The sequence below is a fragment of the Capricornis sumatraensis genome, chromosome 1 (assembly GCF_032405125.1).
Source record: "Capricornis sumatraensis isolate serow.1 chromosome 1, serow.2, whole genome shotgun sequence".
Lineage (NCBI taxonomy): Eukaryota > Metazoa > Chordata > Mammalia > Artiodactyla > Bovidae > Capricornis > Capricornis sumatraensis.
Genome location: NC_091069.1, coordinates 148330717 through 148352036, shown reverse-complemented (window position 1 = coordinate 148352036; position 21320 = coordinate 148330717). Strand labels below are relative to the sequence as shown.

Here is a 21320-nt window from a genome sequence, read left to right as displayed (position 1 = left end):
CTGAACGTCTGCTCTTTCTATCCTCTGTGAATAGTCTTCCTTCCTTTGAAACCCCAGACCCCACCCTCTTCTTCTTAGCTCAAAATGGCATACAAGCTTCAGTTGCCTGCCTGTCAGGGGGAGCCTCTCGTTATCCTCTGAGGGGTTTTTGTAGTACACAATTAGATTTGTTTTCTCCTATTAACCCATCTTACGTCAATTTAGTTAACAGACCAGCCAAAGACCCTAGAAGGATAGAGGAAAACTTTTCCTCCCTTACAATGTCATGAATGTTAGAAAACTATTAATTCCTTAGATTGATGATGATGATGAAAGTCACTCAGTTGTGTCCAACTCTTTGCAACTCCATGTTCTATACAGTCCATGGAATTCTTCAGGCTAGAATACTGGAGTGGGTAGCCTTTCCCTTCTCCAGGGGATCTTCCCAAACCAGGGATCGAACCTAGGTTTCCCACATTGCAGGCAGATTCTTTACCAGCTGAGCCACTAGGGAAGCCCAGGAATACTGGAGTGGGTAGCTTATCCCTTCTCCAGCGGATCTTCCTGACCCAGGAATCAAACTGGGGTCTCCTGCATTGCAGGCTTTTTCCATACTGCTGCTGTGGGAAGTGCCCACATATTCATTAGACTTTCCCAAGTAAATAGAGTTTTAGGAATGTGACTTAATGAGGTTAACCAACAGTAGAGTAGTACAGGCCAGGGGCACAAAGAGGGAAGTTATAACACAATAGCTTTTTCTCATACAGCATTTTTATTTTTATGATTCTTCTGAAGATAGACAGTAAAAGATCACTTAGCCTATTGTTTGAAAGTTGAAATAGTTGAAGATGAATAAATATAAGAGACACTGATGTTAACTCTATATATCTATACTTCTTTCTTTGCCAAGTGGAAAGAATCCCACTGTGACTTGTAGAGGTCACAGACAGGTTAGGGAGATCATGACATTAAAATAGTCTCTTTAATAGTTATTGCTTGCTTTGGCAGTATCTGTCATATTTTTATAGGATAAAATTATATTTTGGTTAAAACCCAAACAATAAAGAAAAACTGAATGTATCTGTTTTGCAAACTACAGAATGTCACCTGCACTAGCCATCTGGCTCTACAAGGATTGAGTCATAAGCCACTGCAGCCACTGACCTTTAATATACCCTCAAAGGATTTCAGGGTAGAGATCAGGAATGAGGCACTCTGTGCTCTGGGAAAACTGGCAGAAAAATACTTCAGAGAGTTAATTTTTTGGAGAAATTTTTTATGAACCTGGATTCTTGTATCTTCCCAAACTTAGAAAAGCACTAAAACCATTAACTAAGATAATTGTGCCTCATGACTGGCAGCTACCTTCTAGGGAGATAGGACATGTTTGTCTGGTTGTAGGTACCCCATTTGTCAAATCCCCCTTTTCTTTTTCATAACAGTTTCTCAGAGCTATTGAGAGGCTGTCTTCCAGGCTACAGTTTTTAATAAGACAATGAATGAACTCAATTTACAGTTTCTAAATTGTGCTTTTTTTTTTCAGTTGACAGTTTGCACCTCAGATACTTGATGCTTATCTCTCAACATTATGATTTCAGACATTGGTGCTTAATCTATGCACAAAAGTTTATAAGAAATAATTCTCCTGAATCCCCATGAGAATGGAATAATACCAAATAAAAGCTCATACGACTTTTTCTCAGGGGCCAGAGGAAGAAAGCCAAATATAGGGTTTAATGGAATCACTCAACCTCCTTTTTTTTTCTATTTCTCTGCTGTCTTAAGGAAACAAACTCCCAAACTAAATGGGTATAATCAGTCACTCTTTTCAATTATGCCTTTAATGCCTATCGATACACTTTATGTTGGGCAGAAGAGAAGAGAGAATCTGGTTCCATGCCAGATTCTTAATCTTTCTGATAAGACAGCCTCTATGGCTATAAAGCATTAAGATTTAAGTGTATAGGACCCTTGTGTCAGCTTTCAGAGTGAGAACAGGCCTTGGAGGAGATATGACCCATGAGGCAATGGGAGTGAAATGACATAAGAAAGGGCTCTCTTCAAATATTCCTGAGTTCTCAGTACAGTGCTAGCTCTCTGTGTATCTGGGCAACAGTCAGCTTCTTGGGTGTAGTCAGCCAGAACTTTGAGTTTAGAAGGGTCCTGCTGTTTGTTGAATGCTCTGTTGTCACCATCTTGAAATTCTTAATAGTCTTTTTAACAAAGAACTCTACATTTGTTAGGGCAAGGAAGCCTGGAGTGCTGCAGTCCATGGGGTTGCAGAGAGTCAAACACAACTGAGTAACTGAACAACAATAACTACATTTGTTGTTTGCACTGGTCCCTGCAAATTATGTAGCCAGTCCTGGTGAAGAAGAGTTTTGAAATAAAGAAAGCCTTTTGCTCTTTGCAAGGACACAACAGCTAGCTGGAATGGGATGCTCTGCTCTCTCTAAAGGATTACACAGATACCTAGCACCTAGAGGAGACTGACATCGTCCTTCAGGATCCAGTCTTTCTCTATTTAGTAGCACATTCTGCTCCCCCTTTTAGCTGCATGCATGGCTGCCCAGGCAGAGATTATATTTCCAAACTCTTGCTTTTAGGTGTATCCACGTGATTGTATTTGGATTATTGATTCCTGTTTGCTATTTCCAGGTTATTACTTTTAAGACAAAGCTAATTTTCCTAAAGGCAAAGTGAAAGAGCCAAAACCCCGTTCTTTTCCTTCTCAGAGATCAGAAGGTAGCTGTGCTGGTGATCAGCCCTTACCATTCAGAGGAAGAAAACATGCTAGGGGAAGGCAAAGCAAAAAGTAGGAGGAACTCTGGTCCTTTCAAGACCTTCTGAATGACAGCTTCTCTGACAGCACGGATTATTCATCTTGTCCTTTGGACAAGGACTTGAAAGAGGAACATGTTTTTATTCTGAGGTCTCTTTGTTATATCGGCTTGGCCTCTAACCCAAATGTACAGAAGAAATTCTTCGGGGCTGATTCATAATAAATTTGTATTTATCTAGAATAACGGAATAATATAGTGTTCTGAGCATTTGAATATTCTACATAGGGACAATCATTAGTTTGCATTAAAGTGATGTAAAAATATATTGAACCAAATTTTATATTCAGTGAGTCTCAGAAGACTTCTGGATCTTGCAGAACCTCAAGGTCATCACTGTGAATACTAATTATAGTATATGTCTGTAGATGCTGGGGAGTAAGTACAATAACCTATGAAAAAACTCCTGAAGTTGCATTTACAAAATAAATTCCTCTAACAGGATGTTAAAAATGTTGGTGAATTTTCTCATTGTTTGGAAACTTAATTTGGGAACCTGTAATACTTTTTAAAACAATAACATCATATATACACGATAATTTTACTTTGCATTAAATTTTTTTTCACTGACTAAACCTGCTAAGATTTAAAATATTATGTTGATAAACCAGTTACAAAACCATCAAGGAATAATAATTTCGAAAGTGTAGACTTGAAATTTACCTGCCCCAATGACTCTCTCAATGCGTATTCTTGATGGATCAATCTCCTTTGCAAATTCATGGATTGCTAGGGATGGGTCTTCATATGTATCTGGATCTATGTAAGTTTTAATTCCTGGGAAGCGTACTGCAACAGAATAAAAGACTGAATTAGTTTAAGAGTATTCTAGCAAATCACACATCCTGTGAAGAGTTAAAATGAGGAGTGACATACTAAAGTTGTCATTCTTTTTTTTAAATTGAAGTATAAATGACTCACAATATTATGTTAGTTTCAGATGTACAATATAGTGATACAATATTTTTATACATTATAAAATGATCACAACAATAAGTTGAACTACCATCTGCCACCATACAAAGCTATTAAAATTGTATGAACTATTGTGCCTGTACTGTATATTACATACCCATGATTTATTTAATAACTGGAAGTTTGTACCTCTTAATCCCCCTCCCTTATTTCACTCATCCCCTCATTCTCCTCCTGTCTGGCAATCACCCGTCTGTTTTCTGTATTTATGAGCTTGTTTCTGTTTTGTTATGCTAGTCCATTTGTTTTTCTTTTAGATTTCACATATGAATGAAATCATGTGGTCTTTCTGTCCGCTCTATTTTACTTCATATGATATGCCCTACATCCATTCATTTTGTCACAAGAGGCAAGATTTTATTCTTCTTTATAGCCAAGTAGTACTACATTATACATATACATCACATCTTCTTTATTCACTCACCTATGGATGGGTGAATAAAGATGACACTTAAGCTGCTTCCAAATGAGAGTTATTGTAAATAATACTGCTTTGAGCTCAAGCGTGCACACATTTTTCAATTTAGTGGTTTTGTTTTCTTCAGAAAAATATCCAGAATTGGAATTGCTGGATTGTATGATATTTCTATTTTTAATTTTTTGAAGAACCTCCATACTGTTTTCCATAGTGTCTGCACCAGTTCACCCTCCTGCCCAGACTACATTAGAGTTTCCTCTTCTCTATACCTTGCCCACACTTATTCTTTGTTGTCTTTTTGATAATAAATATTCTGACATGTATGAGGTGATATCTCATTGTGGGTTTGATTTTTGTTTCCTTATGATTAGTGATGTTGAACATCTTTCCATGGGTCAAATACCCATCTGTGTGCCTTCTTTATAAAAATGTCTATTAAGCTCCTCTGCCCATTTTTTAATCGAGTTGTTAGGCACTATTATTAATAAATTCAATTATCTTTTATAATTATTGTCTTTTATAATTTTGCCCCCTCCCATGCCACCCATTAACTACTTGGAATCAAAATTATATTTGTATAACTGTTGATATAAAATGATCTGGTGGTTTCAAAGAGAGTGAGCTGACAAATTCCATAAGACATTTCTATTATATTTCTGTAAAAAGTTTAATTGGCTCACTTAGCCACTCAGTTCAGTTCAGTTGCTCAGTCTTGTCGGACTCTTTACAACCCCATGGACTGCAGTATGCCGGGCCTCCCTGTCCATCACTAACTCCCGGACTTCACTCAGACTCATGTTCATTCAGTTGGTGATGCCATCCAGCCATCTCATCCTCTTTTGTCCCTTTCTCCTCCTGTCTTCAATCTTTCCCAGCATCAGGGTCTTTAAAATGAGTCAGCTCTTCACATTTGGTGGTCAAAGTATTGGAGTTTCAGCTTTAAACATCAGTCTTTCCAATGAACACCCAGGACTGATCTCCTTTAGGATGGAATGGTTGGATCTCCTTGCAGTCCAAGGGACTCTCAAGAGTTTTCTCCAACATCACAGTTCAAAAGCATCAATCTTTCAGCACTCAGCTTCCTTTGTAGTTCAACTGTCACATCCATACATGACTACTGGAAAAACCATAGCCTTGACTAGATGGACCTTTTTTGGCAAAGTAACATCTCTGCTTTTTAATATGCTGTCTAGGTTGGTCATAACTTTCCTTCCAAGGAGTAAGCGTCTTTTAATTTCATGACTGCAATCACCATCTGCAGTGATTTTGGAGCCCCCCCACCCCCAACCAAAAAAAAAAAAAAAAAGTCAGCCACTGTTTTCACTGTTTCCCCATCTATTTCCCATGAAGTGATGGGACCAGATGCCATGATCTTCATTTTCTGAATGTTGAGCTTTAAGCCAACTTTTTCACTCTCCTCTTTCACTCTCATCAAGAGGCTTTTTAGTTCCTCTTCACTTTCTGCCATAAGGGTGGTGTCATCTGCATATCTGAGGTTATTGACATTTCTTCCGGCAATCTTGATTCCAGCTTGTGCTTCTTCCAGCCCAGCGTTTCTCATGATGTACTCTGCATATAAGTTAAATAAGCAGGGTGACAATATACAGCCTTGACGTACTCCTTTTCCTATTTGGAACCAGTCTGTTATTCCATGTCCACTTCTAACTGTTGCTTCCTGACCTGCATACAGATTTCTCAAGAGGCAAGTCAGGTGGTCTGGTATTCCCATCTCTCTCAGAATTTTCCACAATTTATTGTGATCCACAGAGTCAAAGGTTTTGGCATAGTCAATAAAGCAGAAGTAGATGTTTTTCTGGAACTCTCGTGCTTTTTCGATGATCTGGAGATTGTTGGCAATTTGATCTCTGGTTCCTCTGCCTTTTCTAAAACCAGCTTGAACATCTGGAAGTTCACGGTTCACATATTCCTGAGCCTGGCTTGGAGAATTTTGAGCATTACTTTACTAGCATGTAAGATGAGTACAACTGTGTGGTAGTTTGAGCATTCTTTCGTATTGCTTTTCTTTGGGATTGGAATGAAAACTGACCTTTTCCAGTCCATGCAGTGGAAGTGATAAATAGATTTAAGGGACTAGATCTGATCAACAGTGTGCTTGATGAACTATGGACGAGGTTCGTGACATTGTACAGGAGATAGGAAGCAAGACTATTCCCAAGAAAAAGAAATGCAAAATGGCTGTCTGAGGAGGCCTACAAATAGCTGTGAAAAGAAAAGAAGTCAAAAGCAAAGGAGAAGAGGAAAGATATACCCATTTGAATGCAGAGTTCCAAAGAATAGCAAGGAGAGATAAGAAAGCTTTCCTCAGTGATCAGAGCAAAAAAATAGAGGAAAACAATAGAATGTAAAAGACCAGAAATCTCTTCAAGAAGATTAGAGATACCAAGGAACACTTCATGCGAAGATGGGCTCAATAAAGGACAGAAATGGTATGGACTTAACAGAAGTGGAAGATATTAAGAAGAGGTGGCAACAATACACAGAAGAACTGTACAAAAAAGATCTTCATGACCCAGATAATCAGGATGGTGTGATCACTCATGTAGAGCCAGACATCCTGGAATGTGAAGTCAAATGGGCCTTAGGAAGCATCACTAGGAACAAAGCTAGTGGAGGTGATAGAATTCCAGTTAAGCTATTTCATATCCTAAAAGATGATGCTGTGAAAGTGCTGCACTTAGCCACTAGCACGCGTGTATTTTACTTTTAATGTATCTCAAGACATGGGAGAAACAAAGCATGAATCTTCTCCCCAATCAAACATGCCCCTTAGAGTCCCTCCTAAGGAACTGTGGTGTTGGAGAGGACTCTTGAGAGTCCCTTGGACTGCAAGGAGATCAAACCAGTCCATCCTAAAGGAAATCAGCCCTGAATATTCTTGGAAGGACTGATGCTGAAGCTGAAGCTCCAATACTTGGGTCACCTGATGTGAAGGACTGACTCACTAGAAAAGACCCTGATGCTGGGAAAGACTGAAGGCAGGAGGAGAAGGGAACAACAGAGGATCTGAAGTTGGATGGCATCACCGACTCAATGGACATGAGTTTGAGCAGGCTCCAGGGGGTGGTGATAGACAGGGAAGCCTGGTGTGCTTCAGTCCATGGGGTCACAAAGAGTCAGACATGACTGAGAGTCTGATCTAAACTATCAGTTCCTTCTGGACTTTTTTCCTCTATGTCCCTAGGTTTTCCTGAACTCATGTCCTATTCTAGTGGCCTCTACTCTTTCAGAAACTCTTAGGCAATAAAGCACAGACTGCATGGCACAGCAACAGAGAAGACCACTACACTACGGATCATAGATCTCTCCTGTGATCTGGTAGTTGCTTCTATGGCCAAATTGCACATTTTCCTGGAAAGGATCCATTTTCCATCCTGGAGGAAGGGATAAGAATCCAAGGCCCAAATCCAGTCACTGACTGTATAGGTACTCCTCTTTCTATGGTGGGGGTGAGGGTATTCATAGCCCATGGGCAGTTAGGAAGATAGATAGAGGTGGCTGGAGAACTTGGATGTCTGGTTACATATTAATTTGCAACTTCTATGTGAAGTCACAGACTCCAGTAGATATTTCTCTGCTTTGCCCGCTAGTTTCTGCTTTCCACTTTAGATAGTTAGTTCCTAGAGGACAGGAGATCATTTCTTAGAGTACATCTTTACACATTTCCTTAGCTATGGTCTTATAGGCAATGATCACACAGTCAACCTTACTGAATACATATTAGTAGGGGTTAAAAAATCCATGCTATATTTATTGGATTGCAAGGAGATTCAACCAGTCCATCCTAAAGGAGATCAGTCCTGGGTGTTCATTGGAAGGACTGATGTGAAGCTGAAACTCCAATACTTTGGCCACCTGATATGAAGAGCTGATTCATTTGAAAAGACCCTGATGCTGGGAAAGATTGAAGGCAGGAGGAGAAGGGGACAACAGAGGATGAAATGGTTGGATGGCATCACCAACTCGATGGGCATGGGTTTGGGTGGACTCTGTGAGTTGGTGATGGACAGGGAGGCCTGGCGTGCTGCAGTTCATGGGGTTGCAAAGAGTCAGATACGACTGAGCGACTGAACTGAACTGAACTGATATTTATTGCATATAAATTATACTCGGTTTTTTTGCTTCTTAGATTTTGAAAGTCATACAACACCCTGAGTTAAGCATTGTCCAGGTCTTAGAAACATGTTCTTGCAAGAAAAACTCAAAAGCAAACAAAAGGTGATGAAATGAGTTTAGAGAAGGTGGTGAAAAGCTCATCAGCAGTAATTTGCTTTATCAGTTTTTCCATGCCTGTTCTTTCATCACTTCTTGCCTCCTGACTTCTGGTACTAGATAAGCACCAATGAGAAGATCAGCACTTCCCAAAGCTGTACCAGTAAAGCATATTTCTAGATAGACTTGACTGATTCTGAAATGCTATGCTTTTCTTGACTTCTCAAACTCAAGAATGTGACTTTAGATTGGAGAAAATGAGAACAGATAATTTGTACTTCTAGTTCATACTCTTAATGATATTTTTGTAACTTAGTAGGAGTTGTGATTTCAGACTGAGTACTCTAAGTTCAAATCCAGTGGCTACTACTAGAAGATTAGATCCATACGGTCATGTTGATAACATTACTTTATGCACAGATAACACATGCCATTTATTAACTTATGCATAGTTTTAACAATTCAACCATTTAATAATTTAAAGTGATATACATATCTACAGAATAAACTGGTTAGTATCACTTTTTTTTTCTTATATACACAATATATGTAGTATAGCAAAAAACCCAAACAGTTCCAGTTTTGAATATCTTGTTACTACTTATTTGTGTCTTCTTAAATATCTATTTGTTATCTTTCTTCTATCTTCCTGGCTTCCTCAGGTTATTTTCATTGCTTCTTGCTGGGACCATCTGGTTCAGTTTATACTAAGCTACTAGTTGGAAAACAGGTAAAAACGTTTTCTTCTGCAGTTCAGTAGTAAATGTCCTGCAGTGAATCTTGAGGTTATCAGTTTAAGTCACTGGACAAAGTGCCTAGATCCAGGTTTCTGCCTCTGTCTACATTATTTTCGGCTCACCCCATGACTGGTATCAGCTGTCTCAGTTCTCCCTTCCCTGCCAGGGCAGTGATCTTCAAACTCTTTGTGTGAAAAAACCACATAGGAGAGTTTGTTAAAAATGCTTATCCCTTAGCCCTACTCTGGACTTTCTGAGTCTGAACATAGGTGGGTAAGGGTGAAAACTTTGATGGCAGCTGGTCCTCAGACCCTGCTCAGAGAAGTCATGGAATCTTAGAAAGAGCCCTAAAGCAACCCTCTAGTTTATAATTTTCTCACTTAAATCCTTTCCATTCTCTGAAGGGTAATATGGGTTGAAAAGTCCCTTATTACTTTAGCTCAATTTGAAATAGAAGATGAGTTTAAATAGTCAAACAACTTGCTTCACATGTTATCTCTATACTGTGATTAATTAGAGAACATCCCTTTCTTGTCAATTCAGTGTCTCACGACAGAGAAACTGCCTTGACAAAGTAGTTTGCAATTTGGAGGTGGAGGTGGGCGTTGGTGGGGGGGAGGGTGGTGGTGGTGGTGGCAATTATAAAACCAACTATAGTGATAATTATAGCTTACTTCAGAAGAGATCCTTCAAATGAATATAACCTTGTTGTCAGCTCAAGGATTTCATACATATTCCAAGAGTTAAAGAGATGATTTTCTAGTGTTAATGAATTTTAAATTGATTTGTTGTATGTTAAATGATAGTGCCTACAAGAAGCAACAAGAATCCCTTACTATTTCTACAGCTAATGATCCACTAAATAAAACCAACTAATGTTTGGGAGCCATTGTGAGTGGTAAATAACTAGATATAATCAGTCATCTTATATTTTTAGTATATTCAGTTGTGTTTCCCAGCAAGCAGAATTAGGAAAAAGATAATATCATATAATGAGAAGCAGGTGCAACTTTCACTAGAAAACCTAGAAACCAGATGAAAAGTCTCAATGCTGAAAGGTTGGAACTGAATTTCTTTGGCTTTCTGAACTCATGGATACATGTTTAAAATGAACTCTTGAAAACCATGGAAAAAAGTCACTGAACTACTTACAATGCCCATTCTGTAAGTCCTTTCTTCTCTTCTCTTCTGACTTCATTTTGGCCTTTATGTACCATTGACACCTTTATAAGAGGTAAACAGAGTCTTATTTAGGAATTATGCTGGATAAGAGCCAACATCAATTAAAATATTCCTCACTCATAGGCAAAAATTCTTATCATAAAGATAGCTTTTAAGAACATCTTTATAGAAAATACTCCATAGAAGTTTCTTTTTAATATATCAATATTAGCTCCAGAGAAAAATAAAATACTCTCAAGTAGATTGATTGATCCAAATGATGGGAGGCCTAGAAAATATTTAATAACAAGCAGTGACAATCATGTCTTTCCTTATATGGCCTCTAATAGCTATAGTTGATGAATAGCTTTAAAAGTCACAAGGGAAACATTATTCTTGATTCAGAAACTCAGAAATTTAGACAACTGTATTCCAGTTTCAGTGGTGAACAGAGTGTTTCTTTCTTTTTTTTTTTTAATTGGAAGTGGTAAAAGTGTGTTCTGTTTTCTCTCTCAGAAAATCATGTCCTGAAGAATGGAGTCAGGAACTTATCTCCTATGACTTCTTTAACATGAAAAATTCATCAGCATCCATATTATCTGACAGTTCATCAAACTGCTAATTCTAAATGGTTAAACAAAATACACCTGTGGTGCACAATCCAATCTTTCAATGTGAATTTGGCTTCAGATCCTATGACAAATTGCATATTTATTCAAATATCTTAAAATTTTCATAGAATAATTTCCAGTGAATGAATGCTTCCCTAGCAAAGTGCTTAAGTCATGCTTCAGAATAAATGTTTTATCTTATGTAACTGAACATTTTTTTTAATATAGAAAGTTAAGGAAGTTTCTGATGTCATATAAATTGGCAAACATGGAAACTGTACTAAATTATTTTCAACTTTCAATTTTTGTCATTATTAAATCTTTTTCTTTAAATGGTATTCAAATTCTGTTTCAGGAATCCCAAATAAATATAACAGTCATGCCTATCTCTCAGGTTTACTAGGCCAATCTTATTTAGTCTACAATGACTATAAGATCTTCTTTTTAGTTTGTCATATTTATGTATCAAGGCAGTATTTTCTGATCTTTTAATGACATACTTTTCTACATGTATATTTAAATCATTTGCTGAAATACTCTGTGGCAATAAGGCTTTTAACTCATATTCTCCAAATACATACAATATAACTTAAAATTGAACTAATTATGCTACATATTGAATAACTATAAATAAAATACAATTTGAGTGAACTTCCATAATGAATTTAGAAGCATTCTTTAAAACTGATGATAAATGTGACACTGCTGTTTAAAAGAAGTCTGAGACACTAGTAACTGCAAGAGTGATGATTTGTAATAACAAACTGTGTAAAAATATAAATCTAAGGTTTAGGTGGAAGAAGCACTTTGACCAGCTGGTTGGGATTCAAGTCTAGGTCTTTTGCTACATTAAATTTATTGTCATGTAAAATTCTCATCCATATTACACTTACACAGGAAAATATTTTAACTTGATTATACAACCAAATTAATGCAATTCTAATACCAATATGTTCAGTATTCAATGGATAAAATTTTTTCTATAATATTGTTTAAAAAGCACTTTTATATAAGTTGTTCAGTTTCTCTGCTGAACTACTTTTTTCCCAAGCAAAATCCATTTAATGATATAATTTGATTGCAGTAAAGGAAAAACTCAGAAGTCACTTATTGAACCGGATTTTATCATTCATTGTTTCAAAGTGTTTTGCTCAGGTCTTCAGCTGCTTTCAGGTTCAGGGACCTGTTGCCTCATAAAGGTGCACTTGTCAAGAGTGGAACCTGCCCTGACTTATTCTTCTCACAGGTACATTTCTTTAAGCTTAAAAGCCTTTGAACACACAGTGTATAAGAATGGCTCTCCACAAATCCTGGAAATATTCTGGTATAATTCAGTTACCTGCCAGTGATTAAGAAGAAGAGAGTAAGAATGACAAGAAGAGTGAATCCTCCCACGGCTGCGGTGGCTATCACAAGAATCTGCCCTTGTTCCGCCGCCATGTCAGAAGCTGAAACACAGATAAGGTATTAACATTTCCCTGGGTGACCTTTCACTACCAAATGTTTTACAACTTACAATATTCCTGAAAATACAATAATGAATAGGGCTTCCCTGGTAGCTCAGATGGTAAAGCTTCTGCCTGCAATGCAGGAGACCCGGGTTCGAACCCTTGGTTGGGAACATCCTCTGGAGCAGGAAATGGCAATCCACTCCAGTACTCTTGCCTGGAAAATTCCATGGACAGAAGAGCCTGGTAGGCTACAGTGCATGGGGTCATAAAGAGTCGGACACTGAAAATACAATAATGAATACCAAAAAATCCCACCAAATTTGCCGTTTATTTGACATGTAAGATGCAGATCCAAAATGAGGGCTGAAGATTAAAACTTAATCTACCCATAACCCTTTCCTTTTTTTACAAAAATACTAAGAAAGCAGATGGGTTCCTAGTACCCATTTTAAGATTAAGTAGATTTTGCATAATTAAATAAGCAGGTGAGCTAAAGGATTTTGCTTATGTAATTGCTATTTCCTTGAACACGTTTGCCAACTATTTGGGCTACACCCACAGGCTTGCAAACCCTGTAGTTGCCCGCCTGAGAGACAAAGGAAAGCCAGGAGCCAGTGAAAGAAACAACAGTTTAGTACTTAGGGAATCTTACAAGTCTGAAAGTCCTGGAGCAACACCCCATCATAGATAGCAGACAGCAGCCAGGACAGAGTAGTGGTCCTCACAATGGGGGTGGAGGTGGGGTAACCGTTTATAGGGGGAATTGGCTTCAGGTTGGCTCATCAGTCATCAGGGTAACCAGAAGCTGGGGCAAGAATGTAGGCAGTTACTGATTAAACCCTATAATTAAGAGGATTGGATAGTCATGTGAGTAGGGTGTAAGTGAACCATGGGCTGGTTGAGCAGAAGTCATATAAGACTTAGTAGTGGAGCTACAGAGGTTGATACATGGTAGTAGCTCAATAAATGTTTGTTTATGTGAATGTATTAGATGATTCTGGTATAAAACAGGTTAGATTAACCCAGGATTATCCATGTCCTCACCTTTCACTTAATATGTAGAGATTTACCCTGAAGGTAGCAACAATATGTATGTAAAGTCAGTCTATCTAACACTATTTGAATCAGTAGAATCCAATTATTCTGTATTCTTGGAGATAATGCTTCCTGGGAGGCAGTGACTACTGGAAGTATAGACTTTTACATTGAATCAAGTTGAGTAGATTAAGCTTTTAAATTTGAGTCCAAGGTTAAGAATGATTGACACCATAGAGGTGCTAATAGACTCTATATTACTGAGCACCTATTATATGGCAGGCACTGAGACATACTGGGGATATAGTGGTAAACAATAGACCCTGTCCTCCTGGATTTATAGTTCAGTGGGGAGGATAAACAACAAACAAGTAATTGCAAGTCTAAGAATTGTTACAAAAGAGAAACTGCAAGGTGCTCTGGAAGAGAATAAACAGCCTTTGGTGATGAATCAGCAGAGTAGGGGGTTTCCCAGATTGGTGCTATTAGTAAAGAATCTGCCTGCCAGTGCAGGAGGTGCCAGAGATGCTGGTTGGATCCCTGAGTCTGGAATATACTCTGGAGTAGGGAATGGCAACCCACTCCAGTATTCTTGTCTGGAAAATTCCATGGACAGAGGAATCTGGTGGACAACAGTCCATGGGGTCGCAAAGAGTCAGACACGACTGAACCGACACCACACTGTATCTCACTGCAGCAGAGCAGGAGTTTGGAATTGGGAGAAGGAGGAGCGGAAGCGGAGGAGGAGAAGTAGGAGGAGGGGGAAGGACGAGGAGGAAGACAAGTTGTTCCTGGGTTAGAGGTCTCAAAGACTCCATTAATGTAAACAGACACTGAGGGACTTCCGTGCTGGTCCAGTGGTTAAGAATCTGCCTTTTAAAGCAGGGGACGTCGGTTAGCTACCTGGTCTGAGAGCTAAAATCCCACATGCCTTGGGGCAGCTAAGCCCGAACGCCACAACTAGAGAGAAATCTGCCTGCCGCAATTGGAGATCCAGCATGCCACAAGGAAGGTCCTGCGTGCTGACACAGCCAAAAATAAATACAGTAAAAAATAAACAGATGCTTAGACAAATAAACCATAAAATCATCTACAAAATGAATGTCATAAAATTCCATAAGATACAATAAAAATACAAATTCCTCTGTGGTGAAAACTTACCTATATTTCCACTTATTCATTTTTTTTTAATCCTGAGAAGATATTTCTAATTAGTTTTGTAGGAGAAATGTGTATATAAACATAAGATTTACTCATGTAAAAAGAAACAATAAAATACATGGTAAGAAATAAAATGTGTTTGTAACTAGGTGATAGGAATTGTTCCTTTGCTTAATCGAATGAGGCTGTATTTTTAGAAAAAGATAACTATATTAAAATGACATATTTCATTCTATGGTTTGGAAAGATGCATACTTCCTTAAGAGGAAGCAATTATCTGAAAAGAGTTGTAAAACTGTTACTGAGCAAGGACTTAGCACCTACCCAATGTTTAGTGTAAGTCAGGATGACATTAAGTGAGGTTTGCTGTAGTTGTTTCTATTTAAAGAGAAAAAAAGTGAAGCTATTTACTTGGTGTCCAAAAAAAAAAAAAAAGAGATTTCATGTCTTTAGGAAAGTATGAGGGAAAAGCAATTTGGCCATTTTAAACCAAAGAATTTTCTTCTATGGAGGCATGATTTTGTCTCTCTGTAATCAAGATTATTCTAGTTTATATTTACATTTCAAAGTGAAATCTGTTATTTGTATTCTGTGTCATTTTCTATGCAATACTTTTTAAAGTTAACCCTTTTCTGTTTGAACAACTTTTTTAAAGCTGTGGGTGACAGCACTGAGATGATTTTTTTGAATAAAGCATTTCTCAAAATTCTGCCCAGCGAAATACATTGTGGAATGTATTTGTTTCATGTTCATATGTTTTATTTATGACTCCCAATTTTAAATGAAATGTCAAAATTTCAAATGATATTATCTCATCACTTCACCAAAATAGTTTTTTAAACAAAGAGGTCTCTACAAAGTAATGGATGGAGAGCACCCAGTAAGTTAATTGTAAGCTTTGTTGATAGTCAATACAGGAAATCATTACCTTTTTTTTTTCAGGGAAAAAAATAATCCCCTCTCAGTGAATATATAGCAATCAATATTGGTTTAATATTATGAAATTATATATATATATATAAAGATGTGGCAGTATACAATGGAGACTCTTCAATCTGTAAGATCACCACTAAATGGTCATGTAGATATAAAAGTGAGACAGAAGTGAAAACTGAGGAAATAGTTCTCCTAGATGAAGAGAATTTTGTGATTTTGTAAATGATGCTATTCTCTTGGTCACCTAGAATTGAAACATGAGGTCATCTCTGAGTTTGCCTTTCCCTATAACTCCTGTTCCAGAGTCAAATCATTATTATATTGATATCATCTTGTATTTATTACCGTTGGTAATCTAAAACTTCAGCCTTACAGATTAGGCTAGTTCTATAATTTTTTATTAGATTGCTTTCCCACAGTGTCTCTTCCTAATCCATCCTACACTATGTGACTAGAAAATTAAACTTTAAAAAATATTTTAAAATATTCAGACTTTTCTATAGCCTAAGAGAGTAAAATCACAGTAAGTACACCACTGTTAGAAATATTCAAGCCTAAAACTTTGAACTCAGCCTTCACATAGTGCAGGCAGATCATCAGTCCTGTCATTACTACATTTTAAAATTATTTAATTCATTCCCATTCTCTCCTATCCCCACAGCTATTTTCTTAGTTCAGATACTCATCACATGCATTTGAATTCAGCTAGATGGCAACTTCAATTATGTGGAATACAGTGGAGTAGTGGCAAATGAGATAGACATAAAGAGCCTCTGAAGAAACATCTGACAGATGGTCACATACTAAGAATAGAGAGTCTACTCATAAAACAGCTTCAGTGCCTCACACTCTTACTTCAGATATGTTTATTGATTTCTGAATTCATATAGCAGTATAGCAGGTGTAAATTAAGTGTTAAGACCAGACATGAGATACCTAAAGAGAGGGAGTTGAATGGAAGTACACACTACTAGGCTGACTGAAAGAACAACTGGGAAAATTGAAAATTTGACGTAAAATTCCAAAATACATACTACTCTGGACGCAGGAGTGTAGGATCAAACAGCTCTATAAAATTCATGGAGAACAACCCAGATGTCCATCAGCAGATGAATGGATAAGAAAGCTGTGGTACATATACACAATGGAGTATTACTCAGCCATTAAAAGAATACATTTGATGGATGAAACTGGAGCCGATTATACAGAGTGAAGTAAGCCAGAAAGAAAAATACCAATACAGTATACTAACACATATATATGGAATTTAGAAAGATGGTAATGATAACCCTGTATGCGAGACAGCAAAAGAGACACAGATGTATAGAACGGACTTTTGGACTCTGAGGGAGAGGGAGAAGGTGAGATGATTTGGGAGAATGGCACTGAAACATGTATACTATCATGTAAGAAACAAATTGCCAGTCTATGTTCGATACAGGATACAGGATGCTTGGGGCTGGTGCACAGGGATGATCCAAAGAGATGATATGGAGTGGGAGGTGGGAGGGGGGTTCAGGATTGGGAACTCATGTACACCCGTGGCAGATTCATGTCAATGTATGGCAAAACAAATACAGTATTGTAAAGTAAAATAAAGTAAAAAAAAAAAAAATTCAAGGAGCACCAATGGACTCACTATGTCAGAACTCAGTACATTACTATGGTCAGCCAAGGTCAACTAAAACATACTGAGACATGTCTAAGATAGTTTATACAGAAGGACAGGAGTTTGTGGATGCATGATTAGAAAAAAAATTTCCCTTCAATATATTTAAAAGTTATAAAAAAATAATTTAAAGACCAAACCTGTGTCTGAAAACTTCAACTATCAAAAATGATTCATTTTCTGAATATTTCTGGGTTTTTTTGGGCCCATTTCAAATATATCATAAGCTTCTTGAGGGCAGAAACAATATCATTTGCCTATCTGTATCACATGGAATTAGCATAGTGCCTTACAGAGCATAGGGATTAATAAATGTATGTTTCCATAAACAAGAGATAAAGAACACATTCTAGATATTAGCCTCTGACTATAAGAAAATTTTCCTATGTGATTTGTTTGGTAATGTTAATGCCTAAAATGTTCTAGTGACACAAGAATTCCCTTATACCTTTGTATTTTGGCATTTAATATGTTCTGAAATAAATTAAAATAGTGTGAGTAAATTTCTTCATTCAAATATCCCAGCGTAGGATTTAAAGGAAGTAGCTATTTAGCAGAAGAGGTTTGGCCTGACATTGTATTAACATGTTTGTTTTATATTCATTCAACATTTGATCCCATTTACCAACAAGAAAAATATCCCTAAGATTGACTTACAAGAGAGAGAGAAGAGTAAGAGTCTCTGATCCAGTCTAGTGAGCCAGTTACTGAATTCTCTTCTCAGCTGAATGGAAACAAACCTCATGAAACATTTCTGTTGACGTAAAGACCCTTAGCTGGGATTATACTTTTTCAGAAAATTATTTCACATACGTACTTTCCTCCACTGTTCTGTCATTTCTCCAGAAACAATGAAATTCAGTACTTCAAACTGTGGCTACATTGGGACACAAAAGATTTCAAGATTCACTCTTTTTGATGACCTTAATTTACTTGTCAGATAAAAATGCCAAATGATACAGGGATAATTGGAAAATGTGAGTTTGGTACAACTTGATGGAGAGGCAGAAGCAGAAGCAGGTAGTGCAGCATGATGAAACACTTTTTGTCTTCTTTTTTTAAAGGGATTTTTGTCTGCATTAATAAATGGTCAGCATGCCTTGCTACAGGTAGGCTTCATGTGAAAAGTACCAAAGAACACTGAAAAGAGATCGAGGCATTTAAACACCTGGTACTATTGTTAACATTCTAAATGTCAAGAATTTAATTTGTAATTGTCTATATTTCATATAGTTATTGGAAGCTGTGATAGGTCTTTGATAACATTTCTTTGCAATTGAAATACTCATGTTCCCAAAATACATATTTTATCATTAAAAAAACCCCATCAAAAGTCGAATAGAATTTCCTTATAAATTCTACAAATACCCTGGATTACTGACCTGGAATGTATTATCTTAAAATACTGTTCAACAAGTATCATAATAATAATGGTTGGTATTTGCATTACAGTAGGCAGATATATATACAGGGATCGAACTCAGGTCTCCCATATTAGAGGCAGCCATTAATCCTTTAATCTCTGAGCCATATATATATATATGGGCTTCCCAGGTGGCTTAGAAGGTAAAGAATCTGCCTGCAATGCAGGAGACATGGGTTTGATCCCTGGCTTGGGAAGATCCCCTGGAGGAGGGCATGGCAGCCCACTCCAGCATTCTTGCCTGGAGAATCCCCATGGACAGAGGAGCCTGGTGGGCTACAGTTCACGGGTCGAAAACAATCGGACATGACTGAGCGATTAAGCACAGCACACAGCACAGTACAGGCATATATATGCATCTGAGGTTATAGCTTTTTAATATAAAGGTTAGTGTGATTTGAGGTAAGCAGATTTGTAATTAAATGTATAGAGATCACAAGTTTCACAAGGCTTATAAAAGATTTATTTAGAAATATTTTTTTAGAAAAAATATTTAAAGAAAAAATTCTGAGAAAAAACACACATTGATTATTTAAAAAATGTTCCATAGGATTTCTTGAGGAAATTCTCACTCACTGACTCATTATCCATTCAAAAATGACAAAAATAATTACCATTTTGAATGTGTTAGACACTATGACATAAGCATTTGGGAAACAAACAAACAAAAACAAACACTAAAGTATATTTTCCTGTTCTCATAGTAGTTTCTCTTTAGTGAAGGGGTTAGAGATGTAAGCCTTAACTGTGGTATAGCAAAATTGTTGCTAAAATGGAGGTATGTATGAAGGTCATGTGATAAGAGTATGCGAGTAACAATCTTGACAGGAAGAAGTGAAAGAGGGTTTATAAAGGTGATTCTCACTGGAATGATTAAATATGCAGTCACCAAGGTGATTAATAGATATTGGGACATTCTAATTTGAAGAAATGATATCACAAATCTGGAGACACAAAATGGCTCAACATCTTGAGTAGTTGTTTCTGTGTACTTTGGGATGTCTGAGACATAAATCAAGAGGCTGAACTGGAGGTTGGAAAGAGAGAGGCAAAGGGTGGCTCATGAAAATTTAAATTGACATCAGTTGGTGTGCTTATGTTTCTCTCAAGTTACCGTTCACACTCAGGTTCAGAAGTAGAGGTATTGGAGATATGAGTTTCATCAAAATTGCCTTACTGGAGATAAACTCTTGCAAATATATGGGAAGGATCTGCCTGAAGATAAATCCAACAGAGAAGAAAGCAGAAGTGAGAGAGAGAAAGTACTGAGAACATAGTTGGAGAGCCTGGATTCAGCCTGAATCTCACTTTTCATTAAGCCAGTCAGGGTTTTGTTACTTGAAATTGATAGTCCTATTTAATATAATAAACCAAAGAAGGAGGACTTTGGTTGTATTTATCAACATACATATCATAATATGGGCTTTCCTGGTGGCTCAGTGGTAAAGAATCCACCTGCCAATGCAGGAGACACAGGTTCGATCCCTGGGTCGGGAAAATCTCCCAAAGGAGGAAATGGCCACCCACTCCAGTATTCTTGCCTAAGAAATCCCATGGACAGAGGAGCCTGGTGGGCTGCAGTTCATGGGGTTGCAAAGAGTTGGGCATGACTGAGCAACTGCTTAACAACAATATCCTAATACACAGGGAAGGGAAAGTAAGTGGGTCTTTATAGTTCCAAAAAAAGTGGGATTTTATATTTCCAAGAAAAAATCTCTCATTGCTTATTATGTTGCATGAGCTGGATATTTCCTATCTTCATTTACTTTTTTAAAAAATTGATGTTGAATACAGCCTCCTGAGTGTGTTTTTCCCCACAACTAGATGGATAGGACTGGAAGGATAAGGTAAAATGGGATGGGGGAGGGTTACTTTTATAAAACAACTTTTTGTTAAACAAAGAATATAAAATTCTCTGCCTGAAGATTCCTTTTCTATTTAACAGACAGATTAGATTCAGGGGAAAATCAGTCCTGTTTAGCATATATTTAATAGATCTTATGCACTGACTTAATAAAAATTGCATGGATGTAAACACAAACGAAAAATAAAAACAAATGAACTGACATTTCTGGCAAGTTGAGCATGACAGGATATTAAAATCAGATTGTGGAAAAATCTGCTCAATTTAAACCCATCTAATTATAAACTCATTACCACCAAATCTGGATCTAAACAAATTCCTGTGGAAGACTTTTACTTCATTTTCTCATTAATGATAAAGGAGATTTGAGACTACAGTTGTCCCATGTATGGCATCAGTAGAAGTATCTTATGAAAGCACAGAAACCAGCAATGTTGGGGATGTGACTATAATTTCTCTCAGTTTTATGGACCCAAGCACTGTGTCCTAAGCAATTTAGATCCCAGGCATCTAATAGGAACCTGCTACTTCTTATGTCAGGACTCATTTGATTATCCCCTGAAAGTGAATAAGTTGTATGGTAAGTTTTTGTTCATTGCTTGAAATTGTTTGAAGCCTGTTCTGAGTAATACCAAACCATTTACCTCAACCTTTAACCAATCACTATAACTGGTTCTGAAAGATTTACAGAGAATCAATCCTTTTTTATTTTATCTATTAAAAAAATTTTTTTTTAATCGAAGGATAATTGTTTTGCAGTATTGTGTTGTTTCTGCCATACATCAACATGAATCAGCCATAGATATACACATGTCCCCTCCCTCTTGAGC

General features: G+C 37.2%; 1 protein-coding gene across 1 annotated transcript in view; it reads right to left on the bottom strand.

Annotated features, from left to right (window-relative positions):
* EPHA6 (EPH receptor A6) overlaps nt 1-21320 on the bottom strand; it is a 971878-nt gene that overhangs the window by 272544 nt on the left and 678014 nt on the right. The window contains exons 8-10 of the mRNA XM_068985421.1: nt 12291-12399; nt 10332-10402; nt 3483-3608 (exon numbers count right to left, since the gene is read on the bottom strand). Coding sequence (XP_068841522.1) covers nt 3483-3608; nt 10332-10402; nt 12291-12399 — 306 coding nt within the window. The remainder of the gene's footprint in view (nt 1-3482; nt 3609-10331; nt 10403-12290; nt 12400-21320) is intronic.